We start from the raw sequence: 25,712 nt of genomic DNA, 5'->3' as shown, positions 1-25,712 counted from the left end.
CTACTGGTTATACTGATTCTCCAGAGGCTATTTTGCACTTTGAAGTCCATGAGGCAACTCATTATATACAAGTCAACATGAGATGATCATGACAACCTAATAATCAGCAGTGATATGTGATATAAGAGAAAGTATATATGTACAGAAAGTACATATGTCGGTGGATAAATACATTTCAGACTTTTGTTACCAATTCTTGATATATACCATAGGAGGTTCTCAGAGATCCAAAGCTCCCTTACCACACCTGAGGGGTACAGAGTTAAAGCCACCATGGAGAACAGACAAGGGGTGAGAAGGTTCATAACCAGAGCTGTGTGTAAGAAAGGGTGATCATTATGTTTTGTTTCTTTTAAAGGAAGGAACAAATATACATTTTATATTTAGTTAGCTGAATGCAGTCTAAAATGTAAGGTTGTCTGAGGACATGGGAAGTGCTTTTGAGGTGAAAAGCAGCACATACAGGTCTGCCGAATATGGTATTGTAATAAAAATGGCTAAAACATGCTAAATCATCCTCCGTCTTCTGTTTTTCGCAGGACGGCCAGGCCTGTTTTGCCGGACAATGGGACGCTCAGCCTGCAGGACAACAGAAAACAACACTCAGTATTTCTAACAAGTTACATAGTAGATACAAGTGGGTCATAATCCAGAATTTGCGGTTCATGCTGTAAACCTTGTAGGTGTAAATTCTGAATTCTGAAGACCCATGCAATAAACTATTTCTAGCAGCTTACATTTACAAAAGAAAAAATAATAAGGTTTGGGTAAGAGTTAGTCCAGGGTAACACCTTCCCCCAGCATGCCTGTAACAAAGCAGTACCATAAGCATTAGTCAAGTTGTCTCAGTGGATTCCAAGAAAAAAGATTTTTAGTTGAGTTAAAAATAGGATTTACTCTTGCGTGTGGAGTGGGAAAATCACAATATTCTTCCCGCACAATTGTTATATGTGTGGGACTTTTGCACAGACTTTTTAAGGAACTTTAACACTTTATGCTTCAAATTTCTAGCATTGTTCTAGTGCCTTCTGGAACCTATTAACATTGATTTGATTTCATGGGAAAGAATTTTTGTACTACCAGTAAAATCCTTTTCTTGGAATTCAGTAAGGCTGGCTATACACGGTGGGAATCTCGGCCGGTTAAGCAGGAACCGGTGGAGATATAAACCGTTAATGGGCAGGCTAAATATACCAAGTTGATCAACTTGGGTACAACCAGCCTGACGGATTCTCTTACGATTTTCGCTAGAGGCTGCTAGAGCACCTAGCAGTAAAAAATGTCTTCTCCCAGCGGGGACGGCATCCCCTGGTCGTCGCCCCTGGCAGCAAACAATTGCTTGGCAGGAGGGATTCCCCTGTCAGCACTAACTCTGTTGATGGGGTAATCATGCAAATTTATTTTCTGCAACCTGCAGTTGTAGGAAAGAAGTTTGCACTGCGTTAGGGCTGCCTATGGGATGCAGCACTAATTCCTGGTGAAACAAGATCTAGCCGAATCAGAGCCCACAACTGTTTCCCCCACAGGAGGTCATCTGAGTGTCCTACAATGGGAATGCCACAAGAATTCACTAGGAATTAACTTGGAACCAACACATGGCAAACACTTTGCATACAGGGGTGAGACTGAGGAGACAGAACTCTGGTAGGGCAGTAATCAGCAAATACTCATCATAGCTGACTGTAGAGGTCAGGGGGTCCCTGGAGAGGGACTGTGGTGGAGGATTTGATGAATATGATCACCATGTATAAATACATAAGTGGTCCATATAGTGATATAGTGAATTTGGTTTGGAGCTATTCACTTTAAGGTCATCACAAAGGACAAGGGGGCATTCTTTATGTCTGGAGGAAAAAAGAATTCACCTCTGAATACGAAAATACTTCTTTAAAGTAAGAGCTGTAAAAATGTGAAAGACTTCCTCAAGAACAAGTTCTGACCAGCTCTGTAGATTGTTTTAAAAATGGCCTAGATCAATGTTTCTCCACCTTTTTTCAGTCGAGGCACCCTTTAAATTTATAGACCATCTCGAGGCACCCCCATTCTAAAATGTAAAAAACGATTCTAATTGCTTTACACAATGCAGCAACATCCACACGTAGGACACTCAACATTAGAGGCGATTTATTCTTCCAAAGCAAATACTCTTTTGCACACTGGTACCGAAAAGTATTGCAATGTTTTTCATCTCCCTCAATTTCTCTCCATCAGTCAGCTAATGCCACCCCAGTGCTAAGGGAGAGGGGCACAGGAGGGTCAAACAAAAATGCTGTGGAGGCAACAGACATCCTCCTTATAACTGATGACGTCATTGGTTGTTAGGGTGCCGGTGTCTAGAAAGTCGCAATGGTGCATAATGAAAATCTGTGGATTTGTGTAAATTAAAAGGCAATCCTCCACCTGCTGGCTTGTATACAATTTTTGATAATTTTTTAGGCATTTGGTCAAGGCACCCTGATTGAAAAATGCTGGCCTAGGTTATTCCTAAATGCACAAAATAAAACTGAATAGTAATATATATAGGTAATAACACCAGGGGTAGTGGGTTTTATAGACTTACTCCCTTGTGCGTGGCTGGAGAATCAGGTTTGGAAGGCTTACACCAGGAGTAGTTGAAGAAAAGGAAAGGGACTTGTCTGACCTTCCTCTAGATTTCTTGTGCTGAGGCAGGTGGAGGTTCTGTCCTCCAGTGATGTTCCTGATAACATCAAAAGGTAGGTCCAAAGGGACATTCTCCTTCAAAGACAAAGCAGGTTGGGTATTCTTTGGATGCAGTGTCTGCATTCCAGAACTTTAACCTGAGTGCTCTGGCTAAACCAAGCAATCCATGAGTTGAGATGTTTCAAGAAGGCTATCCCAGCAAAAGCATACAGACCTTGACATCCACTCAATAAGAAAGGAATACACTGATGAAGTAGAGTTAACTGAGTCAATTAGCTCATTCTGAGACCCTAAGAAATAACGAAGAGTGCTGTTCCAAGCACAAACATGCAACAACCCAGTGGTTTCAATTCTGTTGGATGTCGGCATCCAACGGGGCTTTTCCTGCCAAAACGAAGTATCAAAGAAAATAGGCAGTCACACACCAGTTGCCAGCCCAGTCACTATGTGTGGAAAAATGGCTTCAGCTCATCTCCTCTAAAGCCACACCCCACTGATGTGTTTAACCATCCCACGGGCTTAGAGAGACCTCTATGATTAGGCCCGTATGACAGTAAAATGCGTCAGTAAGGCGTGACCAGAGAGGACACAAGCTAAAGCATTTTTTTTTTTTTTTTTACACATGGTAAAGGTGCTAGCAACTGATGTGCAGCTCCCTGTTCTCTTTGATACCCATTTAGCTCATTCTTTCACAGTTTTATTAGATTAAAGCCACATCTAGAACAGGGCGAAAAGTAGGGCCAGAAAGAACTGAGTTTAAAAGGGGGGTTTCTAACTTTTGATCTGTAGAATCATTGAATGTGAGGACCGTTGTACTGACCTTGTGATTTCCCAGTTAAAGTGGGTGACTTGCAGATTTACAGTTGATGTAGAAACCATTTCGCAAAATCCTTCCCAAATGGGAACAAATGCTCATAGAATTTCCAGGACCCATCAAGGTGCTTTCAATCCCCCTAAAAGAATACCTTGAAAAGCAATGCAAAAGAAAATTCTTTGCCACTCTGAAAGACCCAAGTCTAGAGATAACAGGCTGATCATTTAAAAGCAGGATATTACGTACCACATAAATAACAGCTAAAATGGTCTCTTTAAAAACTGATTCAAGAGCAGAAGACTGTGGCTGAGTGGAGGGTATGCAACAATGCATGCGGTATCAGCCAGAGATCAGATACAAGAAACCCAAACAGCTGGGAGGTGACAAAAGTCACTGTTCAAAGTTGCTCTGTGCAATGCATGTGCAGCAGGTGGGGTAATGTTTCCCAGCAGGAAAATATTGGAAAGGAGAGCACAGAGACTACGCAAGATACTCCACCTTGTGAATGAAGTCAGGACTCAGTTTCTTTACAATTACCCCGTCTGCAGTCCTATCTGACAATTGGCTACATCTCTGGATGTACATGGATGACAAGACTGGAAAGTGAAATTCTGCCCAGAACAGTATCTGATTTACCTCTCTTGTTACAGAGACTTCTGGTTCATCCCTGATGATTAAGCTACACCACTGCTGTGGCATTATCCAACTGAATTTAGAATGGATGACTCTTCAGGACTGTCCAATAATGCTGCACTGACAGCCAAATTGCCTAAAGCTCCAGGATTTTATTGTGGAGATGAAACTTCTCCGGTGAAGAATGGAGAGGACTCCTCCTCAGCCCATCACTTGGCACTTGTTGTGAGGATCCTTCAAAAGATGGGAAGGAAAGACTTTTCTGACCCCAGGTTCCTTAGCTAATAAGTCATGGACATCAGGAAAAAGTGAATTGGTCTGTGCAAACATCATATCAAATTGTCCCACAATGACAAAATCTTGTGCTGCAGAGGCGTGGAGTAAAACTGGGTCAATGGAACTGCCTTGGAGGATAACATCAGGTCTAGGACACTCATACAAAAGCAGAGAGCCAGACGGCTCCTGGACTGAATAGTTTGAATCAGAGACCAGAAAGCATGAAGTTTCTCCTGTGGAAGGAGCACTTTGGCTTGAGCTGTGTACAGGACTAGACCCAGATACTTCATAGCTTGTTTCTGAAACCGATTTATTGTTTGAAGGTTCAGGATCTAAATCAATATAATGTCTGAACACTTAAAGATATGTTCCCTTAACAGAAATATTGTGCGAGTATGTCATAACAGGAATGCCATAAGAGTGTAGCGGGGCGAATACTGGAGCCAGCACCCTGCTTAATACATAGAATAGGCTGAAGTCTAGGGCCATGAAATAGTAGTCCAGGGACCTCACTGCAGAAGTCAGAAGGTCTCCCTGCATCAATATGTGATGAAACGGTCTCCTTTAATTTGGAAGCAATAACAGCAGACTGCGACTTCTTAGGGATGAGTTTATAAGGTAAATAATGGACAATTAGGTAGAGTTTCTGGCAAATGAGATATACAATCTTCAGGAAAGGATGCTGGAGTGTACTTGTGGACTCTGCGATCAGATTTGGCAAAGAGCTGGGTGGATTTGGTCAAAGTCTTGCAGAGACCTCAGCTAAAGGGGAAATGGGAACAACCTCAGCCGACAGAGCTAGAGAATTCTGGGGATGAACCAACTTCTAAAGCAGAGGGAAACAAGCTGCAGATGTTGGCATCATAAGAAGACATGCTGCAAACAGTCCTGAACCCATTAAAAAAAAAAAAAAAAAGTAAGATAGTGGCACCAGGCACAATACTCTGTGTATTGAATCAGACACACTGAGGTTTCCAGGTGGTAAGGCAACATATAGACTGAAAAGGTAAGAGGTAGGGCCTCAGTTACTCACAAAAGCCAGACAGGGGGTAGCAGATGATAGTCAGATGGCCAGAGGTGACCAAGCCCTCTGTATATGAACATTAGGAGCAGTCAAAGATCAGTTTAAAAGCAGAAGCAGCAGGGAGATTATTCCTCAATGCCGTAGGCCAGAAAAGAAAGTGGAGTCGCATGCACAAAACCTTATTTAATGGAGTCCCACAGCAACCTTTTCCGTGGCAAAAAACATTGGACGCGGGGGAATAAGGTTCCCAGCTACCTATGTGAATAAAGTAGTTACCAATGCTCAGCCTAACTGGTCTGCTCACTAAGGGAGTCTTCAGAGAGAAGGCAAGCACTAAGGTAATACTAGCAACTCTGGACCCAGAAAAATGCTCTGCAGTTAACTTTTACCAGAACAGAGACTGGAAAGCACCCCAAGGGAACCCAGTGCCTGAAAGTCACTTCCAGGCTATCCCCTCAGCGCCCTGTCGAGCAGGGTTTGGACAAGATACCCTGAAGGCTAGGCTGAGGATGACCACACCAGATAGCTGCAATCAAAGAGAAAAAGTTCCAGCATCAATGTAGAGAAGAGTCTTGATTAAAGAAAAAGAAAAAAAAAAAAAAATCAAAGAAACAGGCTGGCAAGAATAGGTTAGTCTTTAACACAGCAAGGCTAAAGAAAAGAATCCTTCTAGGGTTCTAGCAAATGTTGCATGCTGGTAGTATGAGGGGTTATCCTGAGCTGGTGCACAGTTTTTTGCTTGCAAGTGTCAAATCTTTTTGCAGATGGCAGTATAACCTGAAGGTTAAAGACCACCTGGGACCCTCAATGGATGAGAAGGAAAATGCCTTATCCTTTGTGTACCAGTCTTGTTTCTGAATCCCCTAATTATGTCTTTACTTTACTTATAAGATCTGGCCTTGCCAAATTCAAGTAAACCTGTGAGAGAAACAAAGCGTATGCGACTCCTGACAGCTTGTTGTAAAAAATGCTAAGTGTCTGCCAGTCAAGCTGACACTCTTGGTTAAGTAACTGGCTGGTAAGTGTGATGGGAATTCTTTGATTTGTTTGTGATGTGCATTGCCTTTCCATGTCCACCTTGCTGCAAAGACCAGTTATAGATTGGGGTGGTTGCCACCTTTTTGAACAGTTGGCTGAATTGGGTGCAGGGACTCACTGGATGCTTTTGCTACCATTGTGCTTTTGCTGGGCGTCACGTGCGTGTACCTGTAAGAAGGGTTGGGCTCCCTCCAGGCATCCCTGCCCTTAATCTATCTATTCTTATATGTGCTTCTAAAATGGAGGCTCTGGAAATTTAGAGTTAGGACTGCAGTATATGCAGAGGTCCCTTGGCGTGGGCACTGTGGCCTACATATATAATTTGAAGATATGTGCAAACAAATCCTCTGTTTTAACGTAAACTGTTAGACAGGGTACATTTGGTGGTTTTGCAGGCTGGCAGGAAGTGTGCTGGGAAATCCTTTTTTGTTCGTGAGATGCAGATAAGGTTGGGTTTTCTGACTTTTCTATTCTGCATTCTTGTTCTGGGTCATTGTCTTAGAAAGTAATAAAGTTAGATGGTGGTCTTACTAACCAGGCAATTTGCATTTTTAGAAGTCAACGAAAGCAGCCTCAATATTTATCTCATTACTAGCCTATATTTAAGGTAAGTGTTTAACCCAAGAAGCAACTACCTACTCATCAGCCCATACAGTTCAGGTACCTTTTTTGGGCATTAATGGTGTTCTTATAGAGCAGGTTTATATGTGTGTGGAAATAAGCTCATAAAAGCAGGCAACAGCCAATGCCAGTTTTTTCAGACTTATCGGCTCTTTCTCATTTTGTTGATCTCAGGTACGATGTTGCACAAATTACATAAGGATGCAAGACTTCATGCCATGTGGCATATATGGTTCATAGGACGAATGTGACGCATATGTATGGCAAAGTTTGAAGCCAGTGTAAACAAAATTGCATGCTTGGCTCTGATAGTCTGTAACTGAAGACTTTTTCTTACATTTAGTCCATTAGCGGGATCCACACTTGACCACTTCGCAGGAACATCTTCTAGGCGAGAATTCATCCTCTGTGAACTGGAATCATAACAGTTATGTATCAATATGTGAACTGCTGCAAGTTATAAATTTTATTGCCCTTAAAGGAGAGCTCCAGGCATCATACTTAAACAAAAAATACTGCTTCATATGTTGCCGGGAACCAAACATTCCATCAATTTGTCCTTAAAGAAAAAAAAAAAAAAGCCTGTCTCAGACATCCTCTTGCATTTGTACATTTTGGACAATAAACTGTAAATTAGAATACAGTTTTCATTTGCTAATGAACCCTCCCCATCTCAGGGCTGTTGCTATTAGCTGCTGAGAAGTATGTACAACCGTCAGTGCACATACTGCTGCGGCTCTCAAACAAAAAGGCAAGAACACAGAACTAGGTGTTATGAAATCTTGATTGTTAAGTTTACTGAAGCGCTCTTAAACATGCAGCTGGAAACCAAATGATAAAAATTTTAGTATAAGGCTAAATATATAAATGTACGCAGAACAAAATTCTAAATGCAACACTTTTGTTTTTGCCCCCATTTTTCATGAGCTGAACTCAAAGATCTAAGACTTTTTCTATGTACACTAAAGGCCTATTTCTCTCAAATATTGTTCACAAATCTGTCTAAATCTATGTTCGTGAGCACTTCTCTTATGCCAAGAAAATTCCATCCACCTCACAGGTGAGGCAGATTAAGATGCTGATTAGACAGCATGATAATTGCACAGGTGTGCCTTAGGCTGGCCACAATAAAGGCCACTCTAAAATGTGCAGTTTTACTGTATTGGGGGGGGGCATTATTTGCCTCACGCAGTGCAATACATCTCCTTTGCATAGAGTTGATCAGGTTGTCGATTGTGGCCTGTGGAATGTTGGTCCACTTCTCTTCAATGGCTGTGGGAAGTTGCTGGATATTGGCAAGACCTGGAACACGCTGTCGTATACCCCGATCCAGAGCATCCCAAACATGCTCAATGGGCGACATGTCCGGTGAGTATGCTGGCCATGCAAGAACTGGGATGTTTTCAGCTTCCAGAAATTGTGTACAGATCCTTGCAACATGGGGCCATGCATTATCATGCTGCAACAGGAGGTGATGGTTGTGGATGAATTGGCACAACAATGGGCCTCAGGATCTTGTCACGGTATCTCTGTGCATTCAAAATGCCATCAATAAAATGCACCTGTATTCGCTGTCCATAACATATGCCTGCCTATACTAACCCCCACCGCCACCATGGGCCACTCAATCCACAACGTTGACATCGGCAAATCGTTCACCCACACGAAGCTACACACTCTCTGCCATTTGCCCTGTACAGTGAAAACCAGGATTTATCCGTGAAGAGAACACCTCTCCAAAGTGCCAGATGCCATCGAATGCGAGCATTTGTCCACTCAAGTCGGTTACGATGACAAACTGCAGTCAGTTCGAGACCCCGATGAGGACGACGAGCATGCAGATGAGCTTCCCCAAGATGGTTTCTGACAGTTTATGCAGAAACACTTTGGTTATGCAAACTAATTGTTGCAGCAGCTGTTCAGGTAGCTGATCTCAGACGATCGTGTTGGTGAAGATGCTGGATGTGGAGGTCCTAGGCTGATGTGGTTACATGTGGTCTGTGGTTGTGAGGTCGGTTGGATGTACTGCCAAATTCTCTGAAACGCCTTCGGGAATGGCTTATGGTAGAGAAATTAACATTCAATTCACGGGCAACAGCTCTGGTGGACATTCCTGCAGTCAGCATGCCAATTGCACACTCCCCCAAAACTTGTGACATCTGTGGCATTGTGCTGTGTGATTAAACTGCACATTTTAGAATGGCCTTTTATTGTGGCCAGCCTAAGGCTGTGCAATAATCATGCTGTCTAATCAGCATCTTGATATGCCACACCTGTGAAGTGGATGGATTATCTCGGCAAAGGAGAAGTGCTCACTAACAGATTTAGACAGATTTGTAAATAATATTTGAGAGAAATTTTGTGAACATAGAAAAAGTCTTAGATCTTTGAGTTAAGCTCGTGAAAAATGGGGGCAAAAACAAAAGTGTTGCGTTTAAAATTTTGTTTAGTGTATATAAATATATACAATATATGCAGGTGGGAGACTGCCTGTAATCACACGCTTTCCCACACCTGCATCAAAAACACATTGCTGTGCCAATAATTAATATTAGCACCCCACACACTGGAAACCGCAGTATGTTTTCTCTTGCTGGGAACTGCATAGCACAATGTGGTTTCCGTGCAGTTGTAATTTTGTAAAAAGGTGCAGTGATCACTCCCCTGCGTTTTCTGTGCAAAGGCGGCCGCAGATAAACCGCAAAAGTATGAACCTAACCTAACAGTGTGTGCACATCAAAAACATTTTTATTTTTTTGCAATATGCCTACGTGAGGGAACATATGTAAGCCAAAAAAACAGGAATTCTGACTTACTAGTAACATCTGTTTTAAGGAGTATAGTACAGGACACAGACTTCTTTAAATCATTATGACTGGGTTATATATAGTAACTACCAGGTGAATGGACATTGGGGGGAAAAAAAAGGCTGCAGGGACACCCCCTATATAACCCCGCCCACTCCCAGGTAGCCTCAGTTCAGTCGCAATCAATTGAGAGATCACAATAACAGAGGGGAGTGTTCTGTACTGTACTCCTGGTGATGGATCTTACTGGTGAGTCAAAAATACAATTTTCCTGATCATACAGTACAGAGAAGAGGCATAACAAACAAGTCAAGAAGGTCTAGACAGACACTGAGAGCAGCTTCTAGTGCCTTACTCCCAAAACTGATATCGGAGGAGGCTTTAACATCCACCTGGTTAAACAAATGTGTGAACAGAAACCCAGGTGAAAGCCTTGCAAAATTGAGGTACAGATGCCTGATTCTGAAAAGCTCTAGAAGCACTAACAGATCTGGCAAGGTGTGCCCTATTCTCTAAACTATAGGCTTTGATAATAACTTATGTGCTCTATCTGCAGAGAGAGAGGCAGGAAGACCCTTATGGAAGCACAAAGAAAGAATCCGTTTACCAGAGTTAAACTCTCACAGCACATACTACCATCCAGGCATTGCGGGGAAGTTTCCTCAGGATGCTTTGGTGCAGAACACAAGGAAGAAAGAACAATATCCTGATTAAGGTAGAAAGCAGAAACCACCTTTGGAAGAAAGGGGGCATTAGGCTTAAGACAACCTTGTCCTTGCGTAGCATTAAGAAAGAATTGTTACAGAACAAGGCTGCCAACTCAGGGACAATCCATACAGGAGGTGATAGGCACAGGAAAACCACCTTACAGGTAAAGTTAGTCGGAGGGAATATTCCTGACAGGTTAAAAGGGCAACTTCTGAAGAGGCAAGAGAAGCAGAGTGAGATTCATTGGGGATACAGGGGAACAAATGGGGAGAGATGTGAGCTACTTACTGAAACAAGGCCTTAACTAGAGAGTTAGGCTGTAACAGAACAGCTAAAGCCAGGGTATGTTTCTTAATGGTAGCCAAGACAAAATGCTTATCCAGACCAGACTGAAGGATGGACAGAATTTGTCCCAAAGATTATTTTCTTGGATGAAAGTCCCTTGACTCCCACCAAGCAAAGCAGGACTTCCAGGTGGCATAATAGATAGTAACCAAAGCATCCACTTGGAAGGCCCAAAGGTCCCTAGACCTGGAAACAAATCTGTGCAGTTTGCTCTTGAACGCAGACATTAGGAGGTCCATATCCAGCGTTTCCTGCTTGAGGCTGGCTAAGGGCTTGAAAGCCCTCTGGATGGAAAGCCCATTTCCTTGGATTCAGAAGTTGATGGCTGGCAAAGTATGCTTGCCAATTTTCCACACCTGGGATGTGGACAGCGGACCGAGGCAAAATGTGATGTTATGCCCAATGAGGATCAAGATGACTTCCTTTAGAGTGGTGCAATTTCTAATGCCTCCTTGATGGCCGCTATAGGCAATGGCAATCTCTAACAGTATTGTTGTTGGGTGCACTCAAAGAAAGGAGTCAAGATTTGAAAACCGATCCTCCCCAAGTTCCAGAATGATGATTGGAAGGCAAGTCTCCTCTGACAACCAAGTCCAATGCATTAAGAAGATGTTCAGGACTGCTCCCCAGCTCAACAGAAACGTCCACAAGTGTGGAGGAAAGTGTTTGCGCAATTTCATTGCCAGACCAAAAACTCACCACACTAGGGAGAGTTTAGCCTTGGGGTTCGGATGCATTGTGCAGGCCAAGAGCCGAGTCAGTTTTTTCCCCATGTGGCCAGAATGTGGAGTTGCAACTGTCTGAATGTTGTTTGAAAGGGACAGGGAGCACTTATCCTTTAAAAGGAGATTGTACATGTACCCCACAAAGTGGATTCCCTGAGAATGGAGCAGAACAAAACCAAGGCAAGCACCTTGGTGAAGACCCAGGGGTTTTGCAGAGGCTAAAGGGAAGAGCAACAAAGTGGTAATTCTGATCGCCCCCCGCAAAAATGCAGATAGCAGTTGTGAAGTGGAAATATAGAAATGTGCAGAGTAGCACCCTTAAAAGCATTTTCCTGGTGGTACAGGGGTAATGACCACCCAGCTGTTAAACCGCAAAAAGCAGAAGTTAGAGTGTTAAACTCCAGTTTAAAGCTCTTGGAAACAACACTCTTAAACGTCTGATATGTTCTGGGACCAGAAGGCCAAGAAGATCAAGAGACATACCCCACTACAAGAAGTGGGGATGCCCCTTCACTGTGCAGATACATTGGCTCCTGTCTTGGCTTGTTTGTAAGTCCTTGTCTTCTTGCAAAAGCATATTCCTGACCTTCTTGCAAAAGCATATTCCGGACATAGACTTGGAAATGAAAGAATGGAAACCTTTATACCCTCGGAGGTTGTAGACCAGCTGGGAGAGGCACAAGATTTTTTTCTTGGGGAGGGGAGCTATTCAACCTCCCGTGATTCCCTTAATGTATTTATCCAAGGTTTGACCAAACGGGCATTCCCCTTTGAAACGTAAATGCTCAAGGCATTTCTTTTTTTTTTTTTTAATCAAAAGAAGGCATTTCTTAAAGGCTAGTTCAGCTGACCATCATTTAAAGCCTGGTAAACACAATGAGATTATCGGACGAATGATCGTCCCTTTTTTTTTTTTTTTTGCATGCCAATCTCAATATCAAAGAAGAATAGGTTACTAAAATTCTCGTACAACAGAATAAAAATTAGGAAGTGATGTAATGTGTTGTTTTGCTTTTGTATTGTATTTTCGGATAAAAATAGTACTAAAAAGGGAAATCGTACGATCTGGTATTGTACGAAAAAAAGTTTTGTGTTTGTCCCTTTGGATAATTTTGAACAAAAGCTGTGTACTAACGATCAGATTATCGTACAATCCCTTCGAAAGCTGTATTTTTTATCAGATTTTCTGATCGTGTGTACGGAAGCGCTGGTTACCCCAACACTTCATATACCTGATATGTGCCTGCTGAATCACGTACTTGTATGAGAAAATATCCTGTCCTTTATGTGAAATCCCTGGTATCCCTGCCAGTCCCCTTGCTGTCCTATTAAAAACTGACCACACTAAGCATGAGAACACACCGTTGACACCTTGGTCAGTTCTCTTGCTATGCCTGCTCTCCTCCAATGATCAGACATGTCCTGACACCTCCCTGCTGCACAACCATTCACTGGCAAGCTTAATGTGCTGCCCCCCACCCTCCAGCCCTTATGCAGCTGAGAACAGAGGGAATGTGATCATTTAAAAAAAAAAAAAAAAAAAAGGAATAAAAAGGTATTTATAATGTTTTTTTATTTCTAGATTGTAAGCTCCAACGAGCAGGGCCGTCTAATTCCTCCTGTATTGAATTATATTGTAACTTATACAGCAGGGCCCTCTAATTCTTCCTGTATTGAATTATATTGTAACTGTATTGTCTTCCCTCATATTGAAAAACGAACTGTGGCTGCGAAAACTGTTGGCGCTATATAAATCCTGAATAATAATAATAATAATAATAATAATAATATATCTATACAAATTTTTTTTTTCCTTCATTTCTATTTTAAACTGAATAGGTTGTTTTTCAAGGTGACTCATGGGCTTGTGTTCAGAGAGAAGACTCATCCGAGAAATTTAGCAAATCGTGTCTGTCAGCAAAAGTTCCAACTATTGGCAGAGTGGTGGCATTGGTCATACACTTCGATCAGACAGCAAAAATCTGAAAAACTGCCATAGATAAAACTGCAGGTTGCAGCGCATGCCATAGCAAAGTAATCCTAAGGGAGGGCCTATAACCTTTTACATACCTGGTCTTTATATACAGGGGCTGTAGGAGTCTTGTTAAAGGAAAAGTTCACCTTGGTAGCACCAGCCCCAATCCCTCCTTGTTACAGTAGCAGGGGATGCCCTTCCCGCAGCTGCTGTTACAACTTGAAAAGAAAAAAAAAAACTCTGAATATGGACAGTCACTATAGAAGAAGGCTCAACCAATGCGTGAACCAGAAAGGTCTTAGTATGTGTACGAAATTTTAGGGACCCAATACTAGATACCTTAGGGCAAGCAGACTTGACAAATGCCTCAGAGGGTTAGAATTCTAACCTAACAGATGTCTCCTCCTGTACTGGGTGCTCAAACACAAAGTCAAAGACTGAAGTCAGAAGGGGAGGTAGGAGGGGCACAGCTGTGACCCCCTACGAATGCCTCTAAAAGGCGAGAAATTATGCTCATGAACTCTTAAATTGTGGCAGAAAATGACTCTCTAGACAGGAAGGATGAGGCAGAATTGGTCAATGAACCAGCTGCATGGGAGGGTACCAGGGCCTTGAACCAATGTACTAAAACCCCAAAAAGAGCTAAAATATGAGCCTGAGTTTTGAGACTGTCTGATTCCTTATCATTCTGCTCATAGTCCACCATGTGTGAGAAAAAAATTACCTTTTCAGGATCTCTACAGCAATAGTGCAGGGGAGGGGTGTAATGCATTGGTGCAAGCAGGTGTAAGCCACTGCAAGATCTGCAAAAGTAAACTACAATTTGTATTCCCACAGTGATTACAGCCAGGAGATGTTGCTTAGTCAGTGTCCTGAATCCAAAGAGAAAAAGGGAAAGGTGTGCAAAAGCATCAACCTTCCTCCAAGTAAGGTGGCAAATGTGTAGAATGCACTTCATACTGTGCAGGCACTTATCAGCACCACAGAAGAAAAGGCAAAAGGTAATAAGGCACCATCAGGTGCCTTCCAGCAGGATAGGGAAAACAGGCACCAAAGAAATTAGCCCCAGCCACGTCTGATAATGCTACCATAAGGATGGACAGCCATCTCAGCTAACCCCAAAAGTGGAATAAAGTGAGCATTGTAGCTAGCTGGGAGATGGAGGGGTTATATAGGGAGAGTGTCCATGTAGCCTATATGTTTTGCCAGTGTTCAATCCACTGAATGTAGCTGCATTCAACCCAGTCGTAATGATTAATAAAAGTCTGTGTCCTGTACTGTATTGATCAAGATAAATATATATATATATTTTTTTTTTTTTTTCTGGAAGACTGAGAAGGGTCTGGGCCATTTTTATTGTAGTACCCCGATCACGGAATTCTACCCAACAGAAACATACAGTAAACTGCAATCAAAATTGGACAGAAGGTCAAATTCTTCCACGCTCTATCCAAACAAGCTGGGGTTTTATGTTAAAGTTTGAAGATGTATGCATTATTGCAAATTGACTTAGTGGAAATAAAGTGATCATTGCACGTTTTCAAAAAGCTTAGTTTCCACACAGTAGAGGACAAAGGGCCCCTTGTGCAAGGACAATGTTTTGCCCCCACCTGCTCATTTGACTACTGCCCAAGTACAAATTCACATAGATAGACAAATTAGACTGATTGGCTAGACCAGTCTGTTTATATATATATATATATATATATCTCTGGACATGGTATAAACGAGGTCTCAAGAACAAACTTTTTTTTCCCCTAATTTCAGGTAAAAAGGGGGCATTTGCTGAAAACCCACCACCTTTAGGAGCATTTATTTGACATATTACTAACATTTAACTTACTTTTGGCCTCTCCTTCTGCCTCGCCGGGAGCGTTTCAGCAGCTGGGGTGGCACCTGGTGATCACAGAACAGTTGCATTTGCATACTAATAGAAAACATCAACTGAGCCTTCAAGTCTATATCACATATATGAAATATGAAAGGAAACCTGAAGTAACCAAAGTATAAAGGCTGCTGTCATTCTGATCTTCTCTTGAATATGCCAGTTTTTTGGCTATCCTACTAATCCAAAGTAGTTTCTAAGGTACAGATTCAGAGCAAGTGCAAAGGTTGAGAGCTCTTACTTCACTCTTATTTGCATGCTGGCTCCAGGGCAGCATCTTGGAATACTTAAACTAAAGGCAGTCAGGAAACTGACATATTTAGAAGAAGATAAGCCAAGGCAGCCTCTTAAAACTAAAAATAGTCATATACATTAAAATACAGTGCTAAAAAATCTGTGTTGTCTTCTATTCTAATATAGTCTAGAACACAGAAACAGAGGTTTCTGTGTGATGTGTGACAATGTCACCTCTCCATCCCCAAGCCCGTCAGTGGACAGTGAATCAGCATCATAACTTCTGTCCACTGAATACACCTACAAATGGTAAATTTTACAAATCCCTAGACAGTTAAAACATTAAACATAGATGTAGTTGGTGATTTGCTTGGAGATCCCCTTAAACAGTCTGTCAAAATGTTTTATCCATTCAGGGGCTACTGTGGATTACCATAAAATCAAAGCAAGTTGTCTTTTTTTTCTCCTTTATTGTCAGCTGGTTAAGCTACCTGTAACATTTCCTGCTCTACGGTGACAATCCTCACTCGCTTTAGTGTATCTGTTGAGAATTAGTATGGTCATCCCAGGAAAAAAGTGCTTTGGGACTACATATCACCCACCCCTCCCCTTCACTTCTCTTCCAAAAGGAAAAAAAAAAAAAAAAAAAAAAAAAGATTTACTATAGTTCTACTTTAATGATGGATTCAAATCTTACAACATAACTTATGATGCAAGATCATAACTAGAATTGCTTTAGATACAAGCATTACATTGCTTATAATAAAAAAAGGAATTACCAGCTATAAATGGTTCAGCATAGAATTGCTAAACTTCACAATTTGTTACAAAAAAAAGTTTGCAATAAAAACTGAAAATGATTGATAGGATAGTAATGTTCTGAGTGCAACCCTGTCAGGACATGTTGCTGGTGCCAACCATGGTGCCCACTAATTGCTCCCTTTCACAACATGTCGGCCCCTGAGAACTCACTATCACTAACCCTTATGCCCCATACACACGTGCAGATTATCTGCAGACTTTTGTCTGCAGATTTACCTTTTCTATGTAGTGCAAGGGCCTGCCGGATTGCATACAAATTGAAAGTGTTTAGGTTTGACCTCATATTATATGGTTTTGGTAAGTCTGCAGACAAAAGTCTGCAGATAATCTGCACGTGTGTATGGGGCATTAGTTTTACTTTAATTACTGGTGAAAAAGCTAAACTTCCCACGGACTGAGCAGTTTGAAAACTCTGTCCCTGTGTGTTTAAAGACCCTTAACATTGACTTAGAACATTAAAACGTGTATATATAGCCAACACTTTTAGAGACTTATTCTAACTTCTTTTTGGATTGCCCAATAGGGTTTAACTGGCAGAGAAAAAAAAAACCTAAAAATTTTACGCATTCTCTACTCTTTAAGATTACCAAAAAGAAAAAAAAAAATGAGTTTTTTTATATATTTAAAAAGTGTTAGGCCCCTTTCACATGGCTCTGTTCCGTCGACTGAGCCATTCTGCTCAGCAGGGGATCGATCCACCGATCCCCGCTGAGCAGACGTATGACAGCTCCGTCTCTGCTCTGTGTGCGGAGACAGAGGTGTCAGGTCCCCGCTGTCCCCTATGGGGGAATCGGATGAGAACAGACCGCCTGTCCGTTCTCATCTGATCTGATCTGCCAGACGGATAGAAAATAGAGTTTCCATCCGTCCAGATTTGGCGGACAGGATCGGATCGGATGTCAGCGGACATGTCTCCGCTGACATCCACTGCCCCATAGAGATGCATGGGGCATCTGATCAGATCCGCCTGAAAAACTGACAGACGGATCTGAACGGTCCGCATGTGTGAAAGGGGCCTCAGGATAGGCGAACTCAAACTATTCTTAAAAACATTCCCTCCCCCATCCTCCTGTCTATCCAGAATACCCTGTGTAAAAAAAGAGCTGTCATATGCTTCAGTAGCTCCATCTCCGCCATGTAAGGGAGCACTCGACAACGGCTGTGAATTCTTGGAGCTGTTATGTGACCCATAGGCTTCCATGACCCATCCGTTGTCGGCGCTTCCTCCTTACCACTGCAGCACCCGCTCACTCACAAAGTCAGAGCCAGAACTGCTGGATCACAAGACCAGACCACACTGGAATAAAAATAGGTAAGTACTGTATACGTTTTTTTTTTTTTTTTTTTTTTTATGTAGGATAGGTAGGAGGAGGTGTGAGGGAAAGTTTTTAAGAAAGGTTAGATATATACACACACACACACAAACAATATCTAATTAGTGAGGCATAAAATAGACCGTAGAAAAATAACCCATACAACAGATCACACCTGGCAGAAAATCTGCTGCAGTTTTATATCCTTTCTTAATTAGGTGCAGACCCTGCGACAGTTTCTATTTAATTCTGAAATAGAAACTGGCGAAGGTGATGCAGACGGACCTGAAATCAGGTCTATGTTAAAGTTAAACTACAGACAAAACTGGATTTTTGACTTACCGTAAAATCCTTTTCTCTTAGGTTCATTGACAGACGCAGTCCTCTGATGCATATCAGTAGGGTTATACCGCCCCTCTACAGGAGTAGGACACTAGGCAGAAAGAATTTCTGGCTACGCCTATGGGCAGTCCCTGGGGGGTATACCCTCTCTCTTCCTGCATAGGATGTCAGTTTTGTATCAAAACAGTGTCAGAGAAAAACACACCAACCCACTCAAAAAAAAAAAAGAAGAAGAGGGAGGCGGGCACTGCGTCCGTCAATGAACCTAAGAGAAAAGGATTTTACGGTAAGTCAAAAATCCAGTTTTCTCTATCATTCATTGACGGACGCAGTCCTCTGATGCATATCAGTATGGGCGTTCCAAAGCAGTACCCAAATGAGGGGAGGGAACAGCAGAACAAAAAAACAGTCCCCAAGGCCAACATGGCAAACCAGGCAACACAGGACTCATTAGAACAAAAAGATGAGGTCCACCTGAAAAACCAAACAGGAACACCCTCTAGGAAGGCCAAGGGGCCCTCTAAACAGCAGCCTGCAAAACTTTGCAGCCAAAGGAAGCATCCGCAGATGCCAGCACATCCACCTTATACAATTTGGTAAAGGTGTGAACAGACGACCAGGTTGCTGCCTTGCACACCTGAAGCACAGGTGACTGATGGCGAAAAGCCCAGGAAGCACTAAGCGGCCGAATAGAATGTGCCTGACAGGGAGGAACCTGACCGTTAATGGAATAAGCCTGCACCACTGTCTGTCTGATCCATCTGGAAATAATCGCAGCAGACGCAGGCAGCCCTTTCTTTGGGCCATCCGTGAGCACAAAGAGCGGTCAGACTTGCGAAAAGACTCAGTAGACGCCAAATACACCGTTATCGCCCGAACAACATCCAGGGTATGCAGAGCAAATTCCTTAGGATGTGTAGGCTTAGAACACAAAGAGGGTAACACAATATCCTCATTTAAGTGAAAACTGGAAACCCCTTTCAGCAGGAAGGGTGGATCCGGCCAAAGTACCACCTTATCCTTGTGAACTACCAGGTAGGGAGAATGTCAGGACAGCACCACCAGTTCCGACACCCTGCGTGCAGAAGTGATAGCCACCAAGAAGGCTACCTTCTGAGACAAGGTAAGAAGGGGAATCTCCCAAATACTCTCAAAGGGAGGCCTCTGGAGAACTGACAGCACCAAATTAAGGTCCCATGGTGGTAGCGGAGGTTGCACCGGAGGTACCAAGTGTCGCACCCCCTGGACGAAGCTACGCACCAGGGAATGGGTGGCCAATGGCCTCTGGAAGAAAATAGCCAAGGCGGACACCTGACCCTTGATAGTACTCAAGGCCAAATTTTGATCAACTCCCCCGTTGAAGGAAAGCTAAGATCCGAGCCACCAAATAGGAATGAGGGTGGGTCCCAAGGGACTCACACCACGCAATGTACGACTTCCATGTACAATGATAAATCTTCCTAGAAGTCGCCTTTCTTACTTTTAGCAGAGTGGGACACACTGAAGCAGACAATCCCTTGTCCTTCAGCACCTGGCTTTCAACAGCCAAGCCATCAAAGCCAGCGACTGTAAAGCAGGATGGAAGACTGGCCCCTGAGACAGTAGATCCTCCCTGAGAGGAAGTCTCCATGGGGCGACTTCGACAAGCCTGACCAGGTCGGCGTACCAAGCACGGCGAGGCCAGTCTGGAGCCACAAGAAGGACCGGAATCCCTTCTGCCTCTATCCTGCAAAGAAGTCTTAGCAGCAACTTACATAGTTACATAGTTAGTCAGGTTGAAAAAAGACACAAGTCTATCTGGTTCAACCAAAAAAAAAAAAAACACAGTATTGAAAACCCAACCATACAATCCCATATACACAATCCTATACCTGCAGTTGATCCAGTTCAGAGGAGGAAAGGCATTCATCAGCCGGTACTGGCCCCAGGGGGCCACCAGCACGTCTGCCAGAGGGTCCCGAGAGTGGGCCACAAACCTCTGTACCTTCCTGTTGATGCGGGACGCCAACAGATCCACTTCCGGGGTGACCCAACAAAGGCACAACTGCTGAAACACCTCCTGATGCAGGGACCACTCCCCTGCATCTAAGGCCTGGTGGGTCAGATAATCCACCTGCCAATTTTCCACTCCCGGAATGTGGACAGCGGAGAGAGCTGGAACATGGCGCTCTGCCCAACGTAGAATACCCGCTACTTCCAGGGCTGCAAGGACACTCTTGGTGTCCGATTGAATGCACACTGGACAACCCTCCAGACGTTCAGTCCAGTGCGCCAGGCAAAGCCGGATCGCTCTCAGCTCCAGGACATTGATCGGCAATCGAGATTCCTCCAGGGATCAGACTCCCTGAGCTGAATCCTGATTGAGGACTCCCCACCCGGACAGACTCTCATCCGTGGTGACAATTGTCCAGTATATGGGGAGAAAGGATATCCCCTGAGTGAAGCATCAGAGACCGAAGCCATCAGACCAGGGACTCCCTGGTCCTGTGGCTTAGCCGAATCCGAAGGTCCAGACACAATTTTGATGTTTGTCCCACTTGAGAAGAATTTCCCTCTAAAGAACCCTCGTGTGGAATTGAGCTAATGGGACCGCCTCGAAGGAGTCCCAGCATGGAGGGGGCAGGATGAGGGACTTAGCAAGGGGGGGGGGTTCCTGCTGTAGGGAGGGAGACCCGGGGGTCCATCCTTCCCAAGGAGGGCCCACGTCCACCCCAAAACCCTCCAGGGGAAGAGGGGAGACAGCTACTCACCATACCAGGAACCAAGCGGGCACCGCTTCAGACAGAACCCCTCTCCATCGAAAATGGGGGGGGGGGGGGGTTGTTGTCAGCCAGGAGGAACACTGCAACTCCGGCCGAGACCCGATTATATGCAACCTCATGAGGCGTAAAAACTCACAGGCCAGCCCCTGTCCAGTGGGGTTACGTTGCGGCTGACCTAGCACTGAGCTGCAGTCTGCACACGCTCGCTGGCAAGACTGGGGGGACCCTCTGGATCTAGATTATGCAGTCAGTTGCCCAGTCTGGCACTTGATTGTAGATCTCACAGGAACATAATAAAAAGAGGAAAAAGATTCCATTTAAAAAGAAAAAAAAAAATCGCCAGGACCAGAGATCCATGCAAGGAACTAGGACCTTACTCCTAACTAGGCAGAAAAAAAACTGAATACTTATAGCAGAGAGTGGGAGTATACCCCCTGGGACTTCCCCATAGCCTTAGTCAAGTTTTTTCCTGCCTAGTGTCCTACTCCTGTAGGGGGCAGCATAACTCATGTAATCAAGAAGATGAGTAGCTGTGTCCGTCAATGAATGAAAGAGAAATACTGATTTTAAGTTGTACGCAACAAGTGTCAGAAAAAGGCTTAGTCTTTAAGAGGTTAAACTGCCCTTCACTTACAGCTGGAAGCTCATTCCTTTGATCTAAAACAGGGGTGGGGAACCTGCAGCCCGCAAAAACCATTTGGTCTGGCTCCACGTGCAGCTGAGCTGTCAGAACAGAGCCGATGTTTGTTGTATAATTCCGGCTCCGTTCTAACAGTCTGAGTGAGTCATAGGCGGAGTGATATCACATGCACTTTGCCTGTAACCAATAAAGGAAGAATTGCCTCTTCCTTCAGTGCGACGCCGCTCCTAGCCAGCATTTCCCGCCAGCAGTACCAGCCAGCAGTACCCACACCAGGACCAGCCAGCAGTACCCACACCAGGACCAGCCAGCAGTACCCACACCAGGACCAGCCAGCAGTACCCACACCAGGACCAGCCAGCAGTACCAGCCTGAGCCCGCAGTAGCAGCCAGCAGTAACCACAGCAGTACCAGCCAGCATGTTCCTACCAGCGGTACCAGCCAGCGATACCCCCCAGCTGTACCCACCAGCTATACCAGCCAGCTGTACCCACCAGCGATACCAGCCAGCAGTACCTACAGCACAGTACTAGCCAGCAGTACCAGCCTGAGCGGGCAGTACCCACAGCACAGTACCAGCCAGCAGTACCCACAGCACAGTATCAGCCAGCAGTACCCACAGCACAGTACCAGCCTGAGCCAGTAGTACCCACAGCAGTACCAGCCAGAATTTACCACCAGCAGTACCCCCCAGCAGTTCTTTTCAAAACTTACCACGGCAAAGAGTCGACTGCGCTCCATACTGACCGACCCAAACCTGTAAAACCAGTTGCGAGTAGCAACATCAATACCAGCTAACATCCTCACACCTCACCAAAGAGAAGCACAGTTCCAACCATCACATTAGGGGTAGGTTAATTAAACGTTTGACTAAATATAACAGACACATTTTTAAGTTGATGATTTTGTACATCCCCTGAATGCAGTCATAAATAGTCAAATGGCCCTTGGCAGAAAAAAGGTTCCCCAATCTGATCTAAAAGAACGAAATGATACATTGAAAAGCATTGTGTTTATAGTTATCTAGCCTTAAGGCTACGTTCACATGTGGGTGTAGCGGATCAAAGGCAGAATCACTACGATTCTGCCCGCGATCCGGAATCATTGCAAATCGCGGGACGCCTGTGCGCTGCCCCGTGATTTGCAATGGCACCCCAAACGCTGTGCGATGTTACCGCGATTTCCGCCTGCCGAATCTCGGTAACGTCGAGCAAACAGAATTGCAGGACGCATGGCGCACAAAAGAAGCTCCTGTACCTTTTTGGGCGTAATGTGTCCCGCGATTCTGTTTGTGCGATGTTACCGCGATTCGTCAGGCGGAAATCGCGGCAACATTGCACAGCGTTTGGGGTGCCATTGCAAATCACGGCATCGCACAGGCGTCCCGCGATTGGCAATGATTCCGGATTGCGGGCAGAATCGCGGTGATTCTGCCCGTGATCCACTACGCCCACATGTGAACATAGCCTTACAATTTTGATAAACATTTGCCGGAGGCTCTTTGAGTGAGCAGAGAACAGCTCTGTAAGACTCGAGGACATGCCGTTTTAAGATCATTAGGGGGGTGAATCGAAATAGCGATTTTTTAATGATTAATAGTTCAGCTCTAGTTTAGACAAACCATATACATCTGCAATTTAAACATAAGCATTCACACAATACATACATCCACCTCCTGCTCCCCGGGCTGTCCTCCCTCTTCCTGCCAATGGTGAGAAAATGGAGAGATTCCCAGGACAGGCTGGTTTGGATCCTGGCTGTGACCTGCTTCTTCTCCATCATTCTGTGTGGCTTCCTCTCCATTGTATCTCCAGTATGAGTGCCGTGAATTGGAGAGCCTATCACCACGTGGCCGACGACCATAAGATCTCTCACCTCGGGAGCGACCATTAAACCTAAAGCCTCGCTCATTACCCTTGGAGAGTTCTCTTTCAGCAAGGTTTAACATATTGGGTGGATGAGGAGAACTTATCCATGGGAGGTTTGGGGAAGCTCCATTAGGGACCTCAGAGGGAATGACAGCATCAGTAAGCATCCTACACCTTTTCAGTGGAGATGCTTCTGGTTCTGTCTCAGAGGAGGAAGGATCCAATGACTGGGAAAATGCATCTGTTCTTGGGGGATCAGAAGGTGTGTCTGGAGGAAGGTCAGTCCGGACTGGTCCCTGAAATGGGGAGCCTTTGGGAATGAGTCCAGTTTCAAAGGCACTTGAGGTGTTGGAGACAAAGGAACCAGGTCGCATTGAGGGCAGCGACAAAGTCTGAGACCTGTTAGTCATATCAGCTCTCTGGGAATGGAAATTGAAGTCAGATGGCTGTTGAGAGATAGATGGGGGTTGAGATGTGGGTGTAATGCAGGACTCTGGCTGGGATGAAGCGTTGACTTCTTTCTCCGACGTTGAGTGAGTCTGCAAAAAAAACTATAATAGGTGATGAATTCAGAATTTAGTCTGGAAAGCACCAATAAGGTGGATTCCCTGTCAAGTTTTCCATACTTTATATTGTGCCTAAGGCCGAGTCACACCTATGCAGGTTGCAGTTTGCATATTTCAGGTGCATTTTTCCTTTTTCAAGACACATTTTTGATCCATTAAAGTCTTTTGAACCAAAAACAAGTCCCTGGCCCTTTCCAAAAAATGCACAGATGTGAATATGTCTCATAGGAAACCATGTTAAATGGACTGTAGTGTGTGTCTGCAAAACTGAAAATGCACTAAAAAATGCGTAGGTGTGAACCAGGCCTTATAGGTATAAAATAATGATAAATAAATTTGCCCATAGGTTATGTTTTATAAACCTTTGAAGCACATGCGTTTAGAGACAACTATAAAATTATGAGGATAGAATTATTCTTCACTTCACTGTAAACAACAATTTTGAGATATGTGTTGCCCAGTTGTTTATATAACCATTCCTGGCCACCACCAGCTAGAATTCGGCAGATTCAAACTAGTGATTGACTGATATCGTTTTTTTATTGCCGATACCGATATTTTGGTCATCGCATATCGGTATCTGCACTTAAAAGCATTCATAACGCCAAGTTTGGCTGTTTTGAATGCTGTCATTTTTTTGAATTTGGCGCCGAGTACCCGGAAGTGATGTCATGACATCACTTCCGCGTCTTCGGCGGCCATGCAGGTAGGATGCCCAGGTCTCCCGGTGGAGACCCGGGCGAGCTGCGGAAGGCGGCGGGGGTGTCCCCTCCCGCTCCTTGTAATGACAGCCGAGTGGCTTCTCAGCCGCATCGGTTGTCATTACAAGACAGCCGACCGTCGGCTGTGGACACCGGTACTGGGTTGATGCCTCTAGCTGCAGGCATCACTCTCGTACAGCACTTTCTCGAAATATCGGCAATATCGGAAACCTCAGGGGCGACTTCGATATATCAGGGAAAGTGCAGATCGGCCCTTGATATATATGGCTTTGCCGATAATCGGTCGTTCCCTATTTCAAACCAGGAAGATTTCAAAGCAGAACACTTCTAGGTTCACAAACAGTGGGAGGATCGGCAAGTGGATATTCACTGGCTTCCCTTTGCTCACCATCCTGACAAGATCCCCAGTCTCTTTTGGGTTTACCCCAAACTCGACTAATGCTCGGGATTTAACAATTTTTACATAGGTAAAATATTATGAACATATTCTGACTGATGAAAAAAATATGAAATAAACTATGGCTAGGCCACAAACCTTAACATACAAACATTCCTAAAATAGAAGTATGTTTTTTTTTCAGAATCATACTTACCTAGGCAGATGCAGTATCGGTCCAACGCTGCATTTGCCCCCTGGCGGCTCTAAGACTGAGAACCGAGCAATCAAACACAGCCAAACGCTCCATTCTCATGGCTCCCTGAGATAGTCTTATATGTGGCTAGTAAAAAACTCTATAAATCCAACCCTTATAACTTTAAAACTCACAGTGTGGATTCCAATTAGAGTAACAGGATGTGTGAAATGGCGTGCCATCAGAGGGTACGTCTGACCCGGGAGCTGAGGGAGCAAGGCCTGCACACATAAGTAGAATATGTGATAAATGTGTGGATGGTGTAAATCCTCATTCAAAGTCCCAACCCTTCTTTTTCT

The 25,712-nt window shown here is 44.1% G+C and overlaps 1 protein-coding gene across 1 annotated transcript in view; it reads right to left on the bottom strand.

Annotated features, from left to right (window-relative positions):
- Positions 1-224: 224 nt before the first annotated feature.
- Positions 225-25,712, bottom strand: part of MBD6 (methyl-CpG binding domain protein 6) — a 124,418-nt gene continuing 98,930 nt past the window's right edge. The window contains exons 10-13 of the mRNA XM_082244784.1: positions 23,292-24,032; positions 15,471-15,523; positions 7,405-7,480; positions 225-579 (exon numbers count right to left, since the gene is read on the bottom strand). Coding sequence (XP_082100910.1) covers positions 508-579; positions 7,405-7,480; positions 15,471-15,523; positions 23,292-24,032 — 942 coding nt within the window. The 3' untranslated portion in view covers positions 225-507. The remainder of the gene's footprint in view (positions 580-7,404; positions 7,481-15,470; positions 15,524-23,291; positions 24,033-25,712) is intronic.

The sequence above is a fragment of the Pelophylax lessonae genome, assembly GCF_965119305.1.
Source record: "Pelophylax lessonae genome assembly, chromosome: 2".
NCBI classification, from domain to species: Eukaryota; Metazoa; Chordata; class Amphibia; order Anura; family Ranidae; genus Pelophylax; species Pelophylax lessonae.
The sequence above is the reverse complement of the archived record's forward strand: the minus strand, read 5'-3'. Positions and strand labels throughout refer to the sequence as shown.